Source organism: Crassostrea angulata, chromosome 1 (assembly GCF_025612915.1).
Source record: "Crassostrea angulata isolate pt1a10 chromosome 1, ASM2561291v2, whole genome shotgun sequence".
Classification (NCBI taxonomy): domain Eukaryota; kingdom Metazoa; phylum Mollusca; class Bivalvia; order Ostreida; family Ostreidae; genus Magallana; species Magallana angulata.
In genome coordinates, this window is record NC_069111.1 from 28,387,997 (window position 1) to 28,410,404 (window position 22,408).

The window sequence follows — 22,408 nt, forward strand, 5'->3', positions numbered from 1 at the left end:
TGTACTCTTCGTTATAGTGCTTTTGATAGTCGTTTGAAGAATAGCTTTTTAAATTTTGTTTAAAGGAAATATAATCTGATTTGCATTGGTCATTAAAATGATTAGGAGGAGCTTGCGGTTAAGTTTGAAAGCTGTGTATGTTATATAAGTTTTAAGTTTTATTTTTTATTTAAACAGACAAAACGTAGAAAGAATTCTAATATTAAAAGTATGACAATTGTTCAATAATAACTATTTTGGAAACAAGACGTCATGGGCCACATTGCTCACCTAAACAACAATAGCACTTGAAAATAACCTACATATGAACTATCAGCTTTATTTATGCATCCCTTCAAAAGTTAGAAAGCGGAAACTGAGAATTTTTCATTTTTTCCCCAAATGCATTAGGCATAACTCCGTAAAAATCATTGGACCGGAACCAAATTCGAACTCAACCTGTATATATTTATAAGACACATCCATGCATTAAATCTGAGTTAAATGTGTGAAACGGTTATTGAGATAATGATTGGAAAGTAAATGATGACGGAATGACAGGACGGAATGTCGGAATGACTGAACGGGGTACCACTTTGTGCCCAAGCCATTTTATGTCGGGGGCATAAAAATAATTAATTTCATCAATATTATACAGGAAAGTTTAATATCAACATTAAATAATTTATTTTTGATTTCATTTCCGTTTTATGTCCTGTTAACTGACAGTTTTTGACATGACAACAGCAAGAATAAATCATTTAAATCTATAGTTAACAATAAAAATAGAAAGAAATTTTGACCATGCCCCTTCAAAAACATATCCCAAACAACTTATTGTTTTTGGGTAAAATAACGCACTCACTACAACTCATACAGACTAGTATCTAAATATCATGACTTAAAAGTGCTGAATTATATGGAATACACTAAATGGGCCTAACTGTCATTTGCATATGTTTTCTCATAAGGAGTGGACAGTCATCATCTTCATTCACCTCTCTTCGAAAAACCCTCTTGATTCTGGAAAATGTGTAAATGTTTTGATTCTGCAAAATATGTAAATGTCGAAACTACGATCTACCAGTATTTTATAAAATATTCTTATTTAATATCATTTAATATCATTCTCAGAGTAATCTCATAATCAGAAACGTTAGCTTTAAAGTTTAATCGACAAATCACAAACTTTTCTTTAGTCAAAATTGACGTCCGAATTCTTCTTCAGAATTACAGTTACATGTAGTACAAACAAACAGCCTTGTTTTCGTAATTTAGAATATCGAGCCCGCTTTTTATATAAATGAACACGTGGTCAGAACACGCTTACAACGCATACTTTGAACCCTTTTTAGGGTCTTAGTATCAGACTGGGGGTCATCATTTTTACAATTTAGAATCTGCCATATATATAGAAGTTTCCATATATAAATTGGCATTACTTGTGCAGCGGTTCTTGAGAAGAAGTTTTTAAAAGTTACCCCCTTTTTTACAATTTCACGATTATTTCCCGTTTAGGAAGGGTTTAGCCTTTAGATTTTACAATTTATGATCTCCTTTTAATAATAATGCTTTGTGCCAAGCTTAGTCAAACTTGGCCAAAAGGTTTTAAAGGGCACTGAAATTGAAAATTTGAAAAAGTTTACAGACGGACGAGCAGACGGACAGACGACGGAGAACGGGTGATAAGAAAAGCTTACTTGAACATTCGGTTCAGATGAGCTAAAAAGTCAACCGTACATGTTTATTCAGTTTAATGAATTGCATTATTACATGTATCAAAAGCAGTGATGTTGTACACTACAGATTATTATTTTATTAAAGCAATTACAAAAATGTTAGATATGTTAAATGGAACGAAAAACAATGTATTTGTATTTATTATAAAATGACAAGGAAGAATATGACTCTCATACTATGCTTTTTCTCTACCTGTTGTAGTGCTTTCACTATAATCTGTTGTTTTTCGACTTTGAGAAGTTGTCGTGGTACTGCCTACTGAACGAGTACTTTGTGACTGTCCATCAATGCTTTCGGTTGTTAACTATAGAATATTAAACTTAATATTGTCAAACATGTGAAAAGTATCCGGACGGTTGATGGGAATAAACGTTTTAATAGTCCTTTATAACTGCAATTCTGTTCAAAGGAAAATTCTAAACTTTTAAAAAGAAATCTATCAAAAATGATATATGTCAATAAAAATTGCGTCATTATTTCTACAATCTTTTTAGGGACGAATATGAATGATCGAGGTTTAAGATAGGAAGACACAAATTTTGATGTAACATTAAAATTGAAAATCTAAATTAGTTTTGTCCTCGAATTCCATACTACATGAAGTACTAGTAATACCTTGTAAACAAAACTAACACTTATTATAATAAATAGTCGATACTCAACAGGCTCTAGATTTGTTTTTAAAAAGAAATTGCTAGAGGGTATTATGTTGGATGCACCGTTTATCATATAATTAACTTGTTTTCTACATTTAAGACTGCAACCATGCAAGGTTATCTATTTAAAGAATAAACATGAGACAAATGCGTTTAAGTTTTTTTCTCTTGGTTTGTATCATAACTATTAAGGCTGTTATTACAGACATGAATGAGTCATTTGAATGACCTCAAAACCTGCGCCACATGCAGATGCATCCAAATCACGTTGCCATTCTAGTTTTTTTTTTTTTTATAAATAAAATTTTGAATTTCAGAAGTGATTTTTATACTGTAGTATGCATATATTTATGAAATTAATTCACCAATACGTCAACTGCGTTAACGCCATGAAAATTCATCAATACGTAAACGCCATGAAATGTTGTACACATATTTAAATGAAAAAAAAAACTGTAACGTTTTAAAAGACATTTATTTTTTTTTATCAGGATCTTTGCAGGGGAACGTCTGAAATAACATCACCAAGAACATTTAATTGTGCACAAATAATGATTATATTTCCATTAGTTAAATAACAAGGATTGTAAAAATTTGCTATTGGCGCACCTGTTAAGAAGCTTGAAAAGATAAAACGATTTAAAATTTATTCTTAGGTAGAATGAAATATGATAGATTTGGTTTTTTTAAGTACTGCATGTCTTGATTTCAGAGTTTTTAAGATTGCCAAAAGTGCAAATACGTGTCAGCATATTGATAGCAGTAAGGTTGGTTTTTTTCTACAAAAACAACGATTTTATTTCCATATTATTGCGAAAATTTGTATTTAAATGTTATTTTTTGAAATTTCTACTTTATTAATTTCTAGTGCATTGGTTAATCTTCAAATGCATATCCATAATTGGTATTTTAAAGACTTTAAAAATTCCACTGATATCTTGCAATCAATATACTAGAAAATCACACAAAACCGATAGGAAGTTCTTTTTTTCATTTGCTACAAACTCTTTCAACATAAAGTTACCAATTTTCTTTACTAATTTCAAATCTTAAGTTACAATTGATATGATTTGTCTTTACTTAATATATCACTCTAAAGTTTAAAAAAGTAACAAAGATCGACATGTATTTTTTATTATTTAGATAAGGACATTTAAATAAAATAACATAGTTATTTCTGTTTCATTTACAGCCTTCCACGAAAGCAATCCTCCTCTAAAACTACTTGATAGCACATGTGGAATAAATGCAAAAGGGATAGCATAAGCCAAATGTACATATTGGTTTATAATACGTTCAGAGATAATGGGCTATTAGTTCCTTCTCTGGTCGAGTCTGCATTTAAACTTAAAGTTCTGTGGGGATTTTTACTTCCTGGGTAACTATTTCCGGAGAATACGAAAATATGAAAAAAGATTTAATCTAAACAGCGATTTTAGCCCAGTTTGCATGCAACATTTACAACTTTGTGCAAATATTACATAACTATGCACAAATTTTGCACTAGGGCGTATTTTAGTCCCGGTGAACAAATTAAAAATACAAAACGCATGCCCCTAGATCTTTTTTATTTTAATTGCAAAATTTATGTCGTGTCAAAGAGATCATGTTTTGTTGCTTACGGTTCTTTCAGTATAAAAATTAGTTCAAAATATAATGTTAACACTGAAACATGTCTGAATTTAACTAAAAATTGAAAAAAGTATGTTGTTTTTTTTATTTTTCAAAATCCCAAATCATCAAATAATACTACATTCGATATATATTTGAAGTTTCGAAGCTTTGATCTCAACTGTAGAACCTTTTAAATCCCAATAACATTCTTTAATATTTAATTTATAAACATTTATTTATCATGATATTATCCATAGACTGCCTTGATTGTTCTAGCTCTTTTGATATCATGGCATCGATATCTTGGTTTATTGAAAGACCACGGACAACTCATTCCTACAATAACAATTTTCATGAAAATTTATCAAGAGTTTGAGTATTTACATGTAAAGGGATAATACATGTAATAATTACAACCAATATTTTTAAATTGATTTAATATCATCCAAAAATAATAACGATTATAGCATCTACTTATCGCTTATTTGGTTTCAATCTCGATGTAAAAATGGAAAGCGGTATCTGTTTAATATACTAATACTTGTGCAATGCAGTAAAATAATCAATGGAAATTAGCAGTACATATAAGGGTACATATTAATAAATTTCTGTGGGGTCGTCCAGAACTATAGATATTAGTACCCATAATCTTTGCTACCTGTTTGACTGAAAGTGTCACAAATAACTTTTAAGGAGGCCAACTTTAGTTTTCATGTCATTAATTTATATCTACTCCTTAATAAAAATGATTTTCCTCTACAAAATTTCTATCACTATATTTTTAGTCGCGGGGGCGAAATAAATAGGTCCAATGACGTACCAAGCGGTGCAGACAAATTATCATAAAGCGCTAACGCGCGTCATTCAATTTGTCTGCACCGCTTGGTGTGTCGAAGGACCAACGACATCCAAAAAATAAGCATTCATGCTTAAAACAACAGGGAAAACAATATACACATATACATGTACCAACTGAAAACTGGAAAAAAAAGACTAACACGGTGTTGCGGAATTAGTTATCATTGATAATAACAAAACCATGTACAAGAAATGTATTTATTTTTTCAAAAGGTGAACGATGTCAAAATTGTCAATTTTACAAATAGTTGTACTTTTACAACCAGAATTTAAATACACTGTACAACTGTCACGTTCTAACAATAAGGTATAAAAAAGTTATTATAAACAGCGAATTGATTAATTACTGATTCAGAAGCAAATAACTAGAAAAGTTCTGAAAGCAATGATTATGTAATATGTATCCATATCAGCCTTGTAAGATCCGTAACAGCATTTACAGTTAATACAATATTTGTCATGTGACCTTTTTCGCAAAAAAGGTGCAAATCTTTATTTGATCAATAGTGTCATTAACATGTGTGCTGCATGGTTCCCTCGTACGACTGACGTCATCAAAGTCACCCCTTCATCTCTCGCCACGGTGTCCAGCCCAGTGAGAATATTCAGACCCATACCGATCCAAGCTATCAACCTTTGTTAGTTTTCCCATAACAATATACATTTCTCCTTCGCTGTAGGTGTTTCTGTTAAAATTGTATGAGTTGGAATGAAGAAAATGAATTATATTAACACAAAAAAGTTATGTTATCTGAATAGATATAATACAGGGTGTCCAAGAATACTACATTTATTTGACATTAACACGTAAACGCATAGAATAAGGAAGATAGATATGATTAAAGTTCAAAATATCAATTTGCTAAAAATGTAGAAGTTTTACGTGGTCTCTGTTTAGGCGCATGAACCTTCATGATTATATGCAAGAATCAGCTGCCGTGTTTAATTAATTTCCTTTATTCATTGTAAAATTTGGGTGGGGATTAAATTTTGTTAGAATTCTAGCGGAAATCGATTTCAGGAGTTACATGTCCATTAAATGTTTAATCATTTGTTTGTTTTATATAAAAATAGTTTATGGCTTGCAAGTTGCAATCGGGTTCTTCGTAAGGATTGTTTTAAATATTCATGATTTTAATCTAATATATAAATCATGAAATGCAGGAAAATACAAAAGGGCATTTCTTTCCAACATACAGGTAATAAGGCTTAAAGAAGTCAAATAATTGTACATATAAACTAGTTTAGAAACTATGAACATACGCCTGTTTGATAAACTATTCGATACAATCATTGTGCTAAAACCGATTGATTTTGTGTCTAACTATTTACGTTAATCAAGAATAAACTTACTCAACGTAATCATTGTTAGGCAATACAACTGGATTAAATTTTCCTCGAATAAAGTAGACGAAGATAGGTCCGATGAGAACTGCTAGAACAAAAAGTGATATTCCGACTCCAAGTCCAACAATTAACCGGAAATTGTCACCTTCCAAAAAAAAAATGAACAATGAACAGTCATAAGAGCGACCGCAAATGGTGTATTTCTTTTAACCAGAAACAAAAAATCACCAAAAACATGCTTTAATACGATGATGTTAATCAAGATGTATACATGTAACATATAAAACAGTTCGTGTTATGACATTACAAATACAACCCTTTCACGGACATATCAACAAAGTGGTAACAGCACAAACTCTCATATGCATGTTTAATTAAACATATGCGTGTTCATGTACATCAGAATGTCAATTGTACGTGTTTCTAATATCAGAGTGAAACTTTTTAAAATTATTATTATAATAATACAAAAAGTGTCCAAAAACATAGTTTGATTATTTTACTTTTGGTTTGAAATGCCACATGCGTTTAGCCAATCAAATGTCTTCGTTTTTAAACAATCAGTGATTATAAGAATATCCAATAAAAATGTTGCATGATTAGACCAATCAGTGAGAACTTATTTGGTGTACAAACAGCCACCCTTGTTAAAGTAACATTTAAATTCCATCAAATGTTAGACATGTTCGAAGACTCCCCAGAACCCGAATGCCAAAATTAATTCCATATCTTAAAGATACATAAAATAAGTATTTATATCGAGTTACATGTACTGAAAGCAGTCAATATCAGAAGAAGGATCTTTCTGTAGAATAATGCTTATGAATTTTTTTAACGCCACATGTAATAGGTTATTGATTGTCTTTTTCATAACTGATTTTAAATTGTGGTAATCTCTGAGTTAAAATCAGTATATTATGTTTACATATCAGGCTTGGGGTAATGCTAAATGTAATTGTAATGTATGGCATTACATATTTTCAAAGTAATGCTAGTTATGTTTAATGCCACAATATTACATGTAGCATTACAATTAATGATAATGTAATGCATTACTTCCAAAAATCTAGCGTAATGCCGGCATAACATGGCATTACTTTGCATAACTATGCTTCTCTATGCATGTTCATTTGTAAAATCGTGATGATTTGAATAACTGAAATTGTATTTGATTAAAAATCGTTTTAAAGAAGAAAAATAGTTTTTGAGATAAAAATATTTTAGTTGTATGGCTAAGTATGTTAAAATAATTTAATAATCCATTCTTAAATTGGCAAGATAACTAGTTATATCAACATAATTTCATAACATTTTAAGGGTGTTGTTATTAAGAATTTCAAATCATTTAAAAAATGTACCTAACTTAGTTGTACATTGAATGAATTCTTTACTGTGGCACTAAAAAGAATGCATTGTCCAACCATGATCTCTTGAAGCTTACAACTTACTTCTAGTATTATAACCCATGTGAAAATATTCTCTCTCTCTCTCTCTCTCTCTCTCTCTCTCTCTCTCTGTTGTATACATGTTTTAAGTACAATAGTCTGGACAGATATAAATACAAGACTCATGTATTTTTTTCTGTTATTGCCTGAACACTTGAATATTCTTGATTTTTACACCCGACAGAATGCAGTTAAAAAATGGCACCATAAGATCATAGGATCATAAAGAGCAACAGCAATCTTGCATAAGTCATTAAATTTGAACCTGATACTGAACATGAACCTGTAAATATGTTAAAGCATGTTTAATCAATGAAACATTTGCAAAAACTCTTTATTCAGCTTTTAAATTACTTTTCTAAAACTTACTGACTTTTCACAAAGTAATGGCAATGGTAATGCATTACTTTACTTATGTAATGGTAATGAAATGCATCACTTCAAGAAAATTAAGTAATGGTAAATTAATGCCCTTATTCATGAAGTAATGGTAATGTATACATTACTTTAAAATGTAATTCACCCCAAGCCTGTTACATATACTGTCTAAACGAAAACAAATTTAATACTTACTTGAATCGACAATTTGTCTATAAAAAAAGAAAAAAAGACACATAATATACCTATAACAATATATGAAAATAAGTTTTTAATGAACTAAATAGCCCGGGCTATGAATGAACAGAACCTTTGAGTAGGGATGTGTTGATTTAAAAGGAACATACTTGCAATAAGGCGTGGTATTGTCCTCAACACATTTCTTATCCCTCCCACACGGGTTGTTGATTACGTAAACGTCGCATTTGGAGGATGACGTTGTGATAACTATCAGTACAAAAATCAAACCATATAATTTTTTAATGTATTTTCGTTAAAAATACCTTAATCTTTAACTTTTAAACTGAATGCACAAATGTTGTTTTGAGGTTGAAAGAAGACATATGTTGCTGTAAATATTTTTCTTTGTTTCCAAATGTATCACGTTATTGACGTTACTGTGATTTGTATTTTTTACGTGCCTTGCTGCTTTCCAGATGCGTCACTTACTACTACTGATGATGTAGTTAGTATTTCGTTTTTATACTTGATCTTGCTCTCTCCGCCGGACAAACTGAACAAAGATTCCACAAGATCTTGGTTTGCTTCTGTTTTGTTCATTGTAACTTCGTGTTCAACAACTGTACTTCCTCTCCTGATTTGAAATATAATTATGATTCGACTGGCATTTAGATCCGGTCTGATAATTTTTTGAAAATGCTGAATTAGCATTTATTTGTTCTGTATATATAATAGAGTGTATTAAACCCATCATCTATAAACATTGATGAATCAAATACCTAATGACAAGAATTATCACTCTAATGAATCCAAAAATTCTCCTGTTGTAGAACCTGGTCAGCTATTGAATGAAAAAATGTATTATATTTATCATCAAAAATGAAAAAAGCTTGAAATAAGCTCAGTAATAAAACATAAGCTGAGCATTATCTTACCGATACTTTCATCGTTTGCCTTACATTTTCATAGTCAGAAAGTGGTATGTCATTAGCAAAAGTCAAAACTATTCCAATTTTAAGTTAAGCTGGATCTGTAAAATCAAAATCAAAACAAAGTAAATGTTATGTCCAATGCCTACTCTATTACATGTTATGAAATGTATTCTTAGAATATCTTATACTCACCTGGTACATACGTAGGTACTTTCTCTAAAATAAATGAACAACAAAATATAATATGAATAAATAAAACAGCCATATATGGTAGCCTCTAACTCGTTTTTTTCCTTAAATATATTTTATTTAAAATCAGTTTATTTTATTTTTAACGGCGGCGAGGAAGCGCATGATGAAATGATAAATAAATCTTATTTGTTCGGACGAATTAGTTATTTGTTCGGACAAATTAGTACTTTGTTAGGACGAATTAAAAAATTTTCAGACGAATGATCTATTTGTTTGGGTGAATAAATTATTTGTTCAGACGAATAAATGATTTCAATTTCTTTAGACGAATTACAATTTGTTCGGACAAGATAGGATTTTTCAGAGTTAGTTATTTGCTTTCAAGAATTACGATTTGTTAAGACGAATAAGCGATTTGTTCAGACTAAGTACGATTTTTGGGATTTGTTTTAATCAACTATCCTATGCAGTAACTCAGGCAAACCGAAACATTGTTTGGACTTGAGCACAAATTAAAACTGCTGACAACATTTAGTTCTAATCAATAAATTCGATGTAATGATTTCTTAAGCATTGTTTTTCAAGGAAACTAATTTATGGATACCTTGTAAATAGTCAGATTTTAAATGGTACCAACAATTAAGATATTTTTTGAAGTCGTACATTTTATGTATTCCTACGCCAGAGTTCAATATAATCTCGTTCAACCAGACGCTCGGCTGTCTCCCATAACCTCCGACAAGCAGAGAGTCTCTCTTGCTTGTCGGAGATTAACAGATACAGCTAAGACTCTGGTTGAACGAGACAGAGTTCAATTTTGCTTGGATCCATACAATTTCTCATAACTATTTCGATTACTGATACGCAGTCTGATGGACTAGTTCTTTTCACAAATTTCCTGTAGGAGAATTCATATTATGAAAAATGTGCGTAATTCAAATACTTATAGGAATTTACTTGTCATGCATGCAAAATTCCATATTATTGATTTTAAAATAGATAATATTTGATAAAACCAACTCCCGTCAGTACTTCAGTACTTTGATTTCTTATTAGTTGGGATTTGTGCAGACGGATAAATTAATATTTTTTCGGACAAATTATAATTTGTTCAGACAAAATAGGATTTGTTCGGACGAATAAGATATTTCGTCGGACGAATTAAGATTTGTTTGGACGAATATTTTTTTCTCCTTTTGGCGAATTACGATTTGTTCTGACGAATTCGTCCGAACAAACTCTAATTCGTCCGAGAAAAAAAAGCTTATTTGTCTGAACCAATAAATTAGTTGTCTGAAAAAATAGGTAATAAAGTTTGTCCGAATAAGTTGTAGTTCGTCCATACAAATAATTTATTCATCCGAACAAATAAGATTCATATATTTTTTTTAATGTAGCCCTTCCACGCCGTCGTAATTTTTTACTTGTTTATTTTGAGTTCTGTTTTTCAACTACATAAAAATCATACTGCTTTGACCCCCTAAGGAAAATCTCAAACCTAGATCGCTTGCTTTTATTTTTAGTCAGTCAAGGATAATTCAGGAAATAATCTTGAACCAAATATAGTAATTACCCATTTTAAACATAATCAAAGAGATAAATAAATATATTTGTTGCAATAAGCGCTTTTCTTCAATCATAATGTTTTAGTGAAAGAACGAGGTGATACTGCCACTTATACTAATCATATGTAAACGGTGTGACCGCTGGACCAAGCGCAGATTTAACACAGTGCAGTTTGATTTCTTTGTAGAACAAAATTTATTTGGAACACACACAATAGGGTTTGCCATTTACAATTTTCTCCGGTCCAATTAGGGAGGCAAGTACAAGTACCAAATGTATCATCACAGTCTGCAGTGTTTGTAGTAATACATGGACACAGTTGATTGCAGCTAGTGCCATAATGTGTGTCATTACAGGCAACTGAATAAATTGAAAATGATATTGTGTTTTTAATACATAAAAGAGTGCGTTCAAGGTCGTAGCACATTGTAAGGCTTTTTAGCGCTCTTTTCTTGAACAAAACTTAAAAATTGTTACTTGAATTTTATTGTGTATCAAATACATGAATAATGTCTTACTACTTTGCGTCAAACATGACGATTGCATAATTTGGTGATTTTTTTCAATCTATCAGTCAGAATGTAATGTATCTTAAAGTTGACTTGTATGTTATTTCGAAAAATGTTTCCCAATAATATATTTATGTTCATTATTGATGTATGCTTACTTGAGTTGAACAAATAATACTATATATCATTAAAATTTTTCCCACTTAAATTCTTCTTTGAAAACTTTTGACCTCATAAAATATTATAATTGTACATTTCTTCCATTTTGTTCTTCGGTGCAGACCGAAATATTTGCCCAGGATACCTTCATTTATAACATGCAGTTATTACCATTTGCAATGTGACAATCATTAATTTGAGTTTATTTGGGGAGAGGAGATTGTACGGGTGGCCATGATGTGGTTCAGGGACTAGGGATAGAACCCCAAAGAAAAAAAAAATTCTTGATTTTGTTATTTGATTTAGAAATGTCGATGTTATAACCTGGGTATGCTGTATATGTTTTGTAACGAATTTATTGCCTTTATCATTGAAAAGCTCCGTTTAAGTCATACTTGTTACATATAAGCCATGTGTATCATATATTTTTACCTACTCATGTATGCATGTTAATGAAAAATATGTGACAAGATTTCGGTAGATATACATGAGTGTATATAGACGCAATACGTCTCTTCACACATTTTACCAAACTTACGATATTTCTAGGAGGATGGTAGTATGAATTCTTAACATTTACTTATAACGTTTAAATTTATGTCATATGGAAACGAATTTACTTGATCGGTACATATAATGTAATTGGTTGTGATGTTTGGTTAGAGACAATAACACTCGTTATCGTTAATTAATAGGCTCTTCCTTTTGTATTCAATTGCTTCCACAATCAAACACAGAAATTCCTTATCAAATTGTTTATCAGAGGGTGATTTTTTTTTCAAGCCAAGCAGATTATGTTCATTGTTGCATTTATATTGTATAAAAAAGAATAGGACTGGTTTTTTTGGTTTGTTTTTTTTGCAAAAGACTGCTGTAATTTATAATTGTCCATCAAAAATATGAAAATTAAGAATATGTCTTGTTTCAGTTCAATTAACGTATGGATTTATTGTTTGATTATGCAACGCTCTCCATTAATTTGTAGGAAATAAAGATTATCTTATCTTTTCTTTTCTCATTTCTCATACATGGTTTAATTTACTTAGAAAAACATCAAATAAAAGGCATTTCACTTATTTGGTATATATCAATAATTTAAAAAGTTGCAACAAACAATAATTCAGACAGATTGGTCTATGATTGCTTGATTAAGTCCGTGGATTCTTCTTAAAGCTTTGGATCTATTGGTGCTGAACCATGGTTGTTTTACATGCAAACATCCAATGAAATGCAATTGTCAATCAATCCACTTGTAGGTATTTGAAATGGTATGCCTTCCATTTTATAGAGCTAGGTGTTTATCAGAAACAATATTGCAAGTATTTACATCTTTGCATCACATGAAAAGCATATCATCCTAGCTGCAATCAACTTCTTCAAGAATAATCAATCTGATCAAATTACTACATAAGCACTCAGATCTTGCTTAATAAATCCAACAACAATTTTTTTCCAGGAATCAGCAATACACACAGGACGACAAAACTTCATGGAAATTGTTACATTAATTATGGGATATTGGGATCACTTCAGTGAACTCAACAAACTTAGATTTCTTACTGGTAAATTACCCAAACAAACAAACAGCAACAGTTTTATGAAATGGATTTAAAAATGGGTTTCTCTTTAATATACCGGCATTGGAAGAGGGTTGAATCTCACATTATATCTGCAGAGGAACACGTTGTTATGTTACATAAATAAATAAGGAAATAATATTAGGTAGAGTATTGGGTCCCTTTTCTTGTGAACCTACATGTATTTCATGGCGCAATTCTATTGGTATCCCTCCGAAAAAGCAGGATGGTGGTCATTGATTTTTGATTTATCATACCCTTTTGGCAATATTATCAATGATCACATTGATCAGCAATATTGTTGAATGTCTTATTCTACATTTCACCAAGCCCTATCGCTGATGCAGGAGATGGGTAAGGGTGCATTTATGGCATAAATGGATATTTCGAGTGCTTTTAGACTCTTACAAGTTTTTTTCTGAAGATATTTGCAAGGTTCAAGTTTTTAAATTCATATAACGTTGAGAAATGTTTGCAAATAGGTTGTTCAATATTTTGTTCATTATTCGAGATGTTTTTCTTTTTTCTTCACTAGGAGATGCAACAAAGGTCTTATGAAAGGGGGATAATTCATTATTTAGATGATTATTTATTCATAGGTAGAACAAACACAGATGATTGTTAATGGCACATATGATTAAGGTGACTAAATTTTAGGAATCTCATTAGTTCCAAAAAAAAATCATTAACCCATGAAGATCTATTTCTTTCATAGATTTAGGCAAAGACACAGTTTCAAGAACTATTTTCCTTACAGGAGATAAAACTACTGAACAAAAAAAAAAAGCATTAAGTTGTAAAAAGAACACTGTTTAAAAGTTACAGTCATTATCAAATCTACAATAACTAAAATTTGTGGTTAAATCATTGCCCCCGGGAAGAGCATTTTGATGTCGTGTATAATGCAGGAGGTAAAAATATTTCCATTTCTTAAGAATTTCAAAAGAAATAAGACGAATTTAATTTAGAAATTTGGGTAGATTTTTTCTTGCAAATTAACGGATTAACTTCGATTCTTGTCCATCTCTAACATGGCAAAATGATGAACCACTTGAAGTTTATACATGTACATATAGCTCAGGTTTCAAAGTGTGTGGGATAATATTTGGTCATGAATGATGTTATTTTGATTGACCTTCACAATGGCTTTTTAAGACCGTAATGGATTCAACATTTCTGGAACTTATACCTGTTGGTTTACAATTTTTTATTTTGGCAGAACCTTTTGAAGCTAAAAAATATTTGTTACATAATTATTGACGACGTATCATATCGTTGATTTCAAGTCGTCAAAAACGGTTTGTAGTTTTGCTTCGAAACTTGGTATTGAATACTCTTAGTTATAATACTCTGGTTTGAGCTATACATGTTCCAGAAAAAAATAAAAATACAGCATGCACACTTTCTTGCTTTCAGAGGTCAAGATTCTGACCGTTGGCTCCTACAGCAGACAAGCTTTCATGTAAAATTCCTACTCCTTTTTGGGAGATTAGTTATCAACTATAGATCAACTGTGTGGAGTCTGTGTATCTGAAACTATAGTAAAATTTATAAACAATGCACTCATGTTGTTTTTTTAGTTTTAGGGTTCAGGCTTCTCAAGAGCATTTGTGGCAATCACCCATTATTATAGCTTATGAAAAAAAAATCCTGGTTTTATTTTTCATCAGCAAATTCTAGTATAGCTGGTTTAAGTTTTGTTGTAAATTTACGTGGTGAACACAAAGCTACATATTAAATCCGTATTGATCAAGAAGTTGTGGCAAGACGAAGACAAATGAAACAATATAATCGGACCAGACGACGCCCGGTGGTATCCTGAAAACCCTTAATTTGGCCTTAAAAATCCTCAGCCGCTACTCAATTTTGAATGAAAATTTTACTTACTACTAAGACAGCCATTGGTAAACAGCAGCAGGGCAGACAGTAATGGGACAGTGCTGGATTCTCCTCCTCTAATATTCATTTTCTTAGAATGGATGAAAAATAAAACAGAATTAATTTTTTTTCCTTTTCATTTTTTTCTGATTTCGGCAGTCTGAGATAAAACAAATATATGAACAAGTACTGTATTAATATTCTTTTGTTAGTATGCATTCTAGAGGTATTGTAAATTTCGTTCTTTAGAAATAAAATGTTCAGTAAAAGTTATATTTAAAGAGTGTGAGTTTACAAAGTCGTTTCTATGGCATCCCTGTTTCTCATTTTATTTTCTTAGAGCGTGGGCAACACGTATGATATTGTATGCCAGTATATGTATGATGACTGATTTTCTAAAGAATAAGGAACATAAAGTGTTTAACCCTCAGTTTTTGTACTTGTTTTGTAAATGGGTTTTTTCCTGTTTTTTTTATATTCTTGTTTTTTTTTTTAACTTTTTGGGTTTTTTTGCGATCCAATGAGACAGTTTTGGTTATCGCACATATATTCTGTGCATGTTGATATACGTTGTTAAGGTTCCAAAAAATGAATGATGATGGAAATAGTCAGGATTCTCCACAGATTACATAATTAAAAAGTATGGTTAAAACAGCAAGAATGATCCTAGATTGTAAAATTGGTACCAATTATTATAATACATGTACATAATGCTATTTATTGACATTAATAACAACTAAAACATGATCAAAACCAGTCTCTAACTCTTTAACCCTGGTACCCAGCTTAATATACCCAGCATGATTTAATACCTTAATCTATACTAGCCCGAGGACACAGATTTTAGAATTAAATATAAACTCTGTTTTTACAAGCTTTGATGTTCATGTCAATATTGGCATTTCTGGTACAGTGGTTCTTGAGAAGAAGATTTATTAAGACATACAACCTACTTTCACTTTTTTGTGATTACTTCTCTTTTGAAAAGAGGTCCGCCCTTCAGTCTAACAATTTAAAATCTCTTTCAATGAGGATGCTTTTTACCAAGTTTGGAAAATATGAAAAGTTTACAGAGAGACGGACTTCAGGAGGGACAGACGGATGGACAACGAACTTTTGGTCAAGTGAGTTAAAAACAAAGCTGATTTATCATGGAAAAGTTAGATAAAGGGTTGGTTTCGACTCCTATTGCTTGGGTTTATTCTGTCTGTAATTTATGCATCGATTGTAAATTAAAAAAAAAACTTTAGAAAGATTAGTAAAGTTTTGAATATACGTTTTTATTTTTGATCTGCCGAAACATGTTTAAAACCTTGTTTCTATTTATTATAATGAATGTTGTTGTACAATTATAACGCCTCGAAATTCTAGGGCGAGTGTCAATAAGGGTCAAAATAACACGTTACTGTTTCATGTTAAAGGGACTTGGACACGATTTTTCATAAAATTTTCAATTTTTTTTTCCATTTTCAATGTTTATACTGATAAATCTAGAAGTTAATAATGCTATGTCAAAATTTGAAAGTCAAATATCAAGTTATAAGCAAGATACAGAGTTCATAATTCTTTGTTTTGTAAACAACCTCAAATATTGTCATTTTTTTATATATATGTTGTATTGGTGTAAGTTTCATTCAAATGTATCTTTCTTTTGTTGATAATAGTATTTATGAAGATACTGAATTAGTTTAAGTTGTTTTTACCTGTCATTTTGTCAAAGAAATGGTAATTCTCTACATTGCATTTTTTTTGTAAACAACTATAAGACTCGAGCTTTGTTTACATAACAACCAATTCTTACCTCTGTATCTCACCTGTAACTTGACACTAACATTCAATATTTTGGTCAATCATTAAAAATGCACCAGAAAACTATTTTATACATAAAAATTAGATAAAATATTTGATCTAAAATCGTGTCCCTTTGAGTTTGTTTCGTAAGTACGCTGATATGACCGGAAAACACTAATTAGATATGCAATTATTTAATGCTTGAGCAGTCAATAGACCCAAATATTTTCCCGAGGTGCAGGGAAGAGCTCAGTATGATCTTTTGCCCGAGGCCAACGGCCAAGGGCAATAGATCATACTGAGCTGTTCTCTGCACCAAGGGAAAAAAATTCGGGTCTATTGAATGTTCAGGCATTAAATAATTGTTTTATTACCTAATTCCGTTTTTTTGGTATGTTTTTGGTATGTTGTGTTCATAATTATTAATAACAGAAGTTTTTCATGCTATTATGCATTCAGATCGTTGTTAATCAATAACCAGAGAACCAAAAGATAAATTTTTAGAACAACAGTAAAATAAACATAATAAATATCTTTATCTTGTAGCAATTAAACTTTTTCTAAAATATGTTTCCGGTCCAATTGATCGCAGTCTATTGACTGGCGGTCCAATAGAACACAGTCTATTGACAGGCGGTCCAATAGATTGCAGTCTATTGACCGGCAGTTCAATAGATCACTTTCAAACACATACAAAATAGACGAAAATATTTAATATGTAATAAAACAACAAAACCCCTTTAATTAGGTAATTATTATTATACACATATTAAATAAAACTACCGTTTTTAGCGTATATTAAATTTGTCATAAAATCGGACCAAGCAGCTTTACTTTTTGCCAGTTTACTTACTGATTCAAAATATTTGTACCCGGAAGTAGCACTCAATATTTTAAACGATGTAGTGTCATAAAAACCTCTGTCAAAGTTGCTATTTATAAAGATTGAAATATTTTGTGATAAAAATCGGATTTGGAACGTTATCATTAAAAAATACTAGAGTGTATTTAACATACCCATAAATTCTGCCACAAAGTTGTGTAAGAAAGTTCGTCCAGAATACCTATATATTGTGTATCTATATGCGTAGTAAATATATAGCGTTGACCCATTGTAATATGCTCTAATTCTCAATTACAATGCATAGCGAGCTTCTCAAATTACTTGCATGAGGATACTTATCAAGTTTTGAAGATCAAATGTTGTCTGATTTTAATGGAGCTAAACGTTTACTGGGAGCATACCGGTAATTGATATCATAAGTTTGACTTTGCACCTGCATTTTAAGGAAATTAGGTGATACATGTAGCACAGTACAGCGGGAATTCAATATTTGATCTACATTGTTTCTTTTGTGAAAAACTTCAGCTAAGATTTTTTTTAAAAAGTCATATTGTTAATTTCATAAAGTTGAATTTTAACATTCAAACCAATTTATATTAGACTAAGTATAGGTAGAGCTTTCCAAGACCTTAGTCTGTCACAATAAAACATTAATTTTGTTTCACGTTGCAACCAGGGACACTTGACCCCCTCCACTGCAAAATTCAATTTCTTTAAATTTACATTATAAAACTCAAATAACCGTCGGACCCCCCCCCCCCCTTTGGATTTTTCTGGATCTGCGCATGTAAAGATGGTGATAAACTATTATCGCGCCTTATTCTTGTCCTGAATTAAAACTAGTTTAGTTGCTTTCCATTCAAACAAGCGTCTCTTTCAGATACTTTATAAAGTATTATTATATCAAATATTTCTATACTTAGTCGATCACTTTTCATTTTCATGTGACAATTTAGAGATTAAAATATTAAAATAATGACAATTTTCGATTAAGACAAACTTATTATGATCCAATCGTTAAATTCATTTATTGAAGTGAAGAGTGGTGATAGTTCTGATTTTTGAAGACGTTTTTACATCATTAAATCAATATGGACATGAAAAACATCATGTTGCTAAAAGCTGAACACGATCTTCTCATGAGGGGTGTCTAGTCTCTGAAAACGATAATTTATATGTCATTTCATTTGCTGTTGGATTATTTTTTCTCGTCAAAACTTTCTAATTTTGAAATGAATAACAAAATGATTAAGCAAAAATAACAAATTTATTATAATAGAACAATACACAATTTCGATTGGTATATTTGAAAAATATATATTTATGTATCATATATAAAATTTAAAAGTATATTAATCATAATTTCTAAAACAAACCCTCTAACTATTCCCCTGATATAGTTGCAAAATACACTTGAAAGAACCTAGAATATACATTAATAGTTTAACATTAGGCTTACATATATCTTGTATACATTAATAAAGACAAGTCCCCAGGAAAAATGGGTACAAAACTGCACATTTGATAATGTATTTACGATAGACCTGATATACAGCATTCAATTTTATTGAGAAAAACCCCAACAAATCTTCATTTGTAATGTTTTTAAGTTTGATTTTGTTGCTTTTATGATAAAAGCTTTACAAACATACATGAACTATATAAAAATATGTTTTCAATAAAATATTTATATTCACTTCACAATCAACATGCCATACACACATCCATTCGCAATCAAACCCTATTTATAAGTTGTGTATATTTTTTTTCTCACACCGTTTCGTTTTATGATATGTATACTGATGGCCATTAGGACCCGTGGCAATGTCATATACAGGTTGTACACTTGGCTGCTGCTAGTTATTGAACAGATCACTTGTCTATGGCACAAAGTAGCTTCCTGAACACATGATATGTTAATCGGTCTCCATTCTCTCCATTATCACTACAAAGAAATAGAACAATCATGACACGTAATACTTTAAGCATAAATTTACAATATTAAAACGTTTTAATTTTCTTCAATGAGAGATATATGTAGATCCCTATTTTAAAAAGGTTCAGGTTCAACTTTTCCACAACATCTTCTTTTTTTTTCAGGGGAGAGAGAGAGAGAGAGAGAGAGAGGACATGTTGCATTGTTAATGTTATAGACAGAAAATATGAATACATACATTTACTAATTCCAAACAATAAACAGTTCGTATTGATTTCAATGCATTGTTAGATCCCGTTACTGAAAATTAAAAAAAAGATTACCTCTGTGTTTCTAGGTTTAGGGCTAACCTCTGGACGTTTTATTTGAAACTACAATATAGATAGAAAACAGAGATCATTATTATACATTCATGTATAATAAAATTACAATTACTAAAATGAAAGGCAACTGGTCATAAAGTATGGTCATTTAGAGCTCAATGTTCATGCGAGAAAAATTGCCCTTTTATCAACTTAAGGTAAAAATATTTCATACCTTTTCATTTGGTTGTAAAGCTTGATACATGAAGTCCCACGAAAAATTTGACTGTACGCCATTGTCATACACTATAATGCATTATAAATACTAATAAGTAAGCTTATTCATATCATAAAGAAACAAAATGTGTAAATAATATTAAAAGAAAGTAAATATGAAGACCACAAATAGTGAAAATCAAACGTTGCTTTATTTTGTAGTAAATGTCAATTATTCATTTATAATCATAAATGCTTCTTCGTACTAGATACATGTATCTCATAATGTGAAAATCAGCAAGGGTTTACTATTCTGAAGGTTATTAAAAACTATCTGTATATTAATAATAAGATAATTATAATAATCAGCTACTTACTGTATGGTTCCCTGGTACTGTAATCATCAAAACCATCCCTTCCTCTCTTGCCGTCGTGACCTGACCAGTTATGGGGAGAATATGGAGACCCATAACGACCCCAGCTGTCGATCTTAGTCGGCATCCCCGAGGAAAAGTACATTCCATCTCTGCCATAAGTGTTTCTATTGAACATGAAAAGTATCGATCAGGTACACGAAAAATATATATGATATCAAATCTAGTATTAGGTACGTGAGTCAAATACGATAATGTAAAATAAAAACCATAAACCGCACCATCATCAGTATTGAAGGTATACAATGTCGAAAAAAACAACAAATGTTTCTTTTGTATGGTTGTTCTAGTGCCATTTCGTTTAGGTGCATATAAAGTTAACTCACTCAAAATTGTCATCAGAAGACGATAACGACATTTCTCTTGGATGACGCCTTCTTCGAACAAAGAAAGCAATTATGATACCAATAAGAACTGCAAGAACGAAGAGCGGTATTCCGACCCCAAGTCCAACAATTAACTTGAAATCGTCACCTTCAAAGAAAAAAATAAAAACGAATCTATGTCGGTTACAACTAAAGGAATTCTGATAAAGGATGTATACTACAATTTTTCTTATGGTGTTTTAAATATGCTTATATTGACAAACTATATCAGTTCAAACCACATCAGTCAACCTGTTGTATTACCGAAAAAAACTTTACTGATGTTACTTAACTAGCGACTGAAATCATTTCTCTTTTTATAAAAAAAAAAGTTAACAATGAATTAAAAAGACATAAAGAATGGCAAATAAACTGGACACCATCGAGATGGCAACCTTTTAAAAAGATCTTGCATAGATAATGCACAATAGGATGAAAAGCATTTCAGAAGATTTTGCTTTGTCCTAAATCTATAACTTAAATATTTTCCAGTTGGCATAGATTTATATAAAGAGTATTTTATCCCTGACTTAAAGGCATTATCTTTGTTTAATCTGAGCAAGATCTTTCAATGCCTAATAAAGTATGGTCTGAAATGGATTTTTATGAGTTCTGCTATGACATCACCGTTGACATTGAAAGATCTTTTTTTTTTTTTTATAATTTATTTTTTTGTTTTCATTTTCACAATCATATATGATTTCATAAAGAAGGTAATATATATAAGAATTTTTTTTGGCATTCTAACTTTCACACTCTTTCTCTCTCTTACATACTGCCTTCTCTTCAAGAGCAAACATAAAGGATATATATATATATATAAACGCACATATACAAACATAAATAGTACAGTTGTTTACCATGTTTAAAAATTATATCTCAAATATGTTTTTCCAATTTACCAAGAGTTTATTAAATTTTGTAATCTCACATGATTTGATAGCTATATATTTTTCAACTTTATATTTGAATGACAGATGATGTAACATTCCAACAATGTCAGGTTTTTTGTCTTGTTTTGAACAATTAAAAATGTATTGCTTGGAGTACAGAATTATAAAATTAACTACTTTGTTGTAACCATTGAAAGGAAGTTCACCAAATAGTACATTTTTAACATTAAAGCCAATTCTATTTGAAGTTTTCCTATAAATGTACATACTAAGATTATTCCATATAGGAAGTATTTCTGAACATGTCATAAATACGTGCTGAATTGTTTCCACATTTTCCTTACAAAAAGTACATACATCATATGAAATAACATTAATCTTTTTTAAATAATAGTTTGTTGGAAGAATTCTGTGAAGAATTCTGTATTGTAGCCACTGTATTGAAGTATCAGTTGTTGTCTTAAAACAAATTTTAAAAAAATCTTTCACAGAATCATTTATATCTAAGTGAAGTGATAGTTCAGTGTTCCATTTTTGAATTGCCTTTGGAACAATATCTTTACTATTAATGAGTTGATACAAAACTTTGGAACATTTTTCATTCAACAGTATATATT

General features: G+C 30.6%; 2 protein-coding genes and 1 long non-coding RNA gene across 5 annotated transcripts in view; all 3 read right to left on the minus strand.

Moving 5' to 3' along the window:
* Positions 1-5,031: 5,031 nt before the first annotated feature.
* LOC128186752 (uncharacterized) lies at positions 5,032-9,348 on the minus strand. 3 transcript variants are annotated; one of them, XM_052856645.1, is made up of 8 exons: positions 9,322-9,348; positions 9,133-9,227; positions 8,977-9,038; positions 8,659-8,831; positions 8,365-8,464; positions 8,213-8,229; positions 6,201-6,339; positions 5,032-5,533 (listed from the first exon to the last, which is right to left on the minus strand). In XM_052856645.1, the coding sequence occupies exons 2-8, from the start codon at positions 9,142-9,144 to the stop codon at positions 5,416-5,418; spliced, it is 621 nt and encodes a 206-aa protein (XP_052712605.1). In that variant the 5' UTR covers positions 9,145-9,227; positions 9,322-9,348; the 3' UTR covers positions 5,032-5,415. The 3 variants fall into 3 exon arrangements, with proteins under 3 accessions (XP_052712605.1, XP_052712609.1, XP_052712596.1); XM_052856649.1 differs by lacking the exons at positions 8,977-9,038; positions 9,322-9,348; XM_052856636.1 differs by lacking the exons at positions 8,977-9,038; positions 9,133-9,227; positions 9,322-9,348 and having other exon boundaries at positions 8,659-8,963.
* A 1,773-nt stretch (positions 9,349-11,121) lies between these two features.
* LOC128186833 (uncharacterized) lies at positions 11,122-17,876 on the minus strand. The gene is made up of 3 exons (XR_008243981.1): positions 17,819-17,876; positions 15,020-15,101; positions 11,122-11,247 (listed from the first exon to the last, which is right to left on the minus strand). It is a non-coding gene; the product is annotated as an uncharacterized LOC128186833 (long non-coding RNA).
* Positions 17,877-18,893: 1,017 nt separating this feature from the next.
* LOC128186545 (uncharacterized) overlaps positions 18,894-22,408 on the minus strand; it is a 66,179-nt gene continuing 62,664 nt past the window's right edge. Inside the window, exons 78-82 of the mRNA XM_052856368.1 lie at positions 20,860-21,007; positions 20,477-20,640; positions 20,119-20,189; positions 19,905-19,952; positions 18,894-19,590 (exon numbers count right to left, since the gene is read on the minus strand). Of these exons, the coding sequence (XP_052712328.1) occupies positions 19,588-19,590; positions 19,905-19,952; positions 20,119-20,189; positions 20,477-20,640; positions 20,860-21,007 (434 nt within the window). The 3' untranslated portion in view covers positions 18,894-19,587. The remainder of the gene's footprint in view (positions 19,591-19,904; positions 19,953-20,118; positions 20,190-20,476; positions 20,641-20,859; positions 21,008-22,408) is intronic.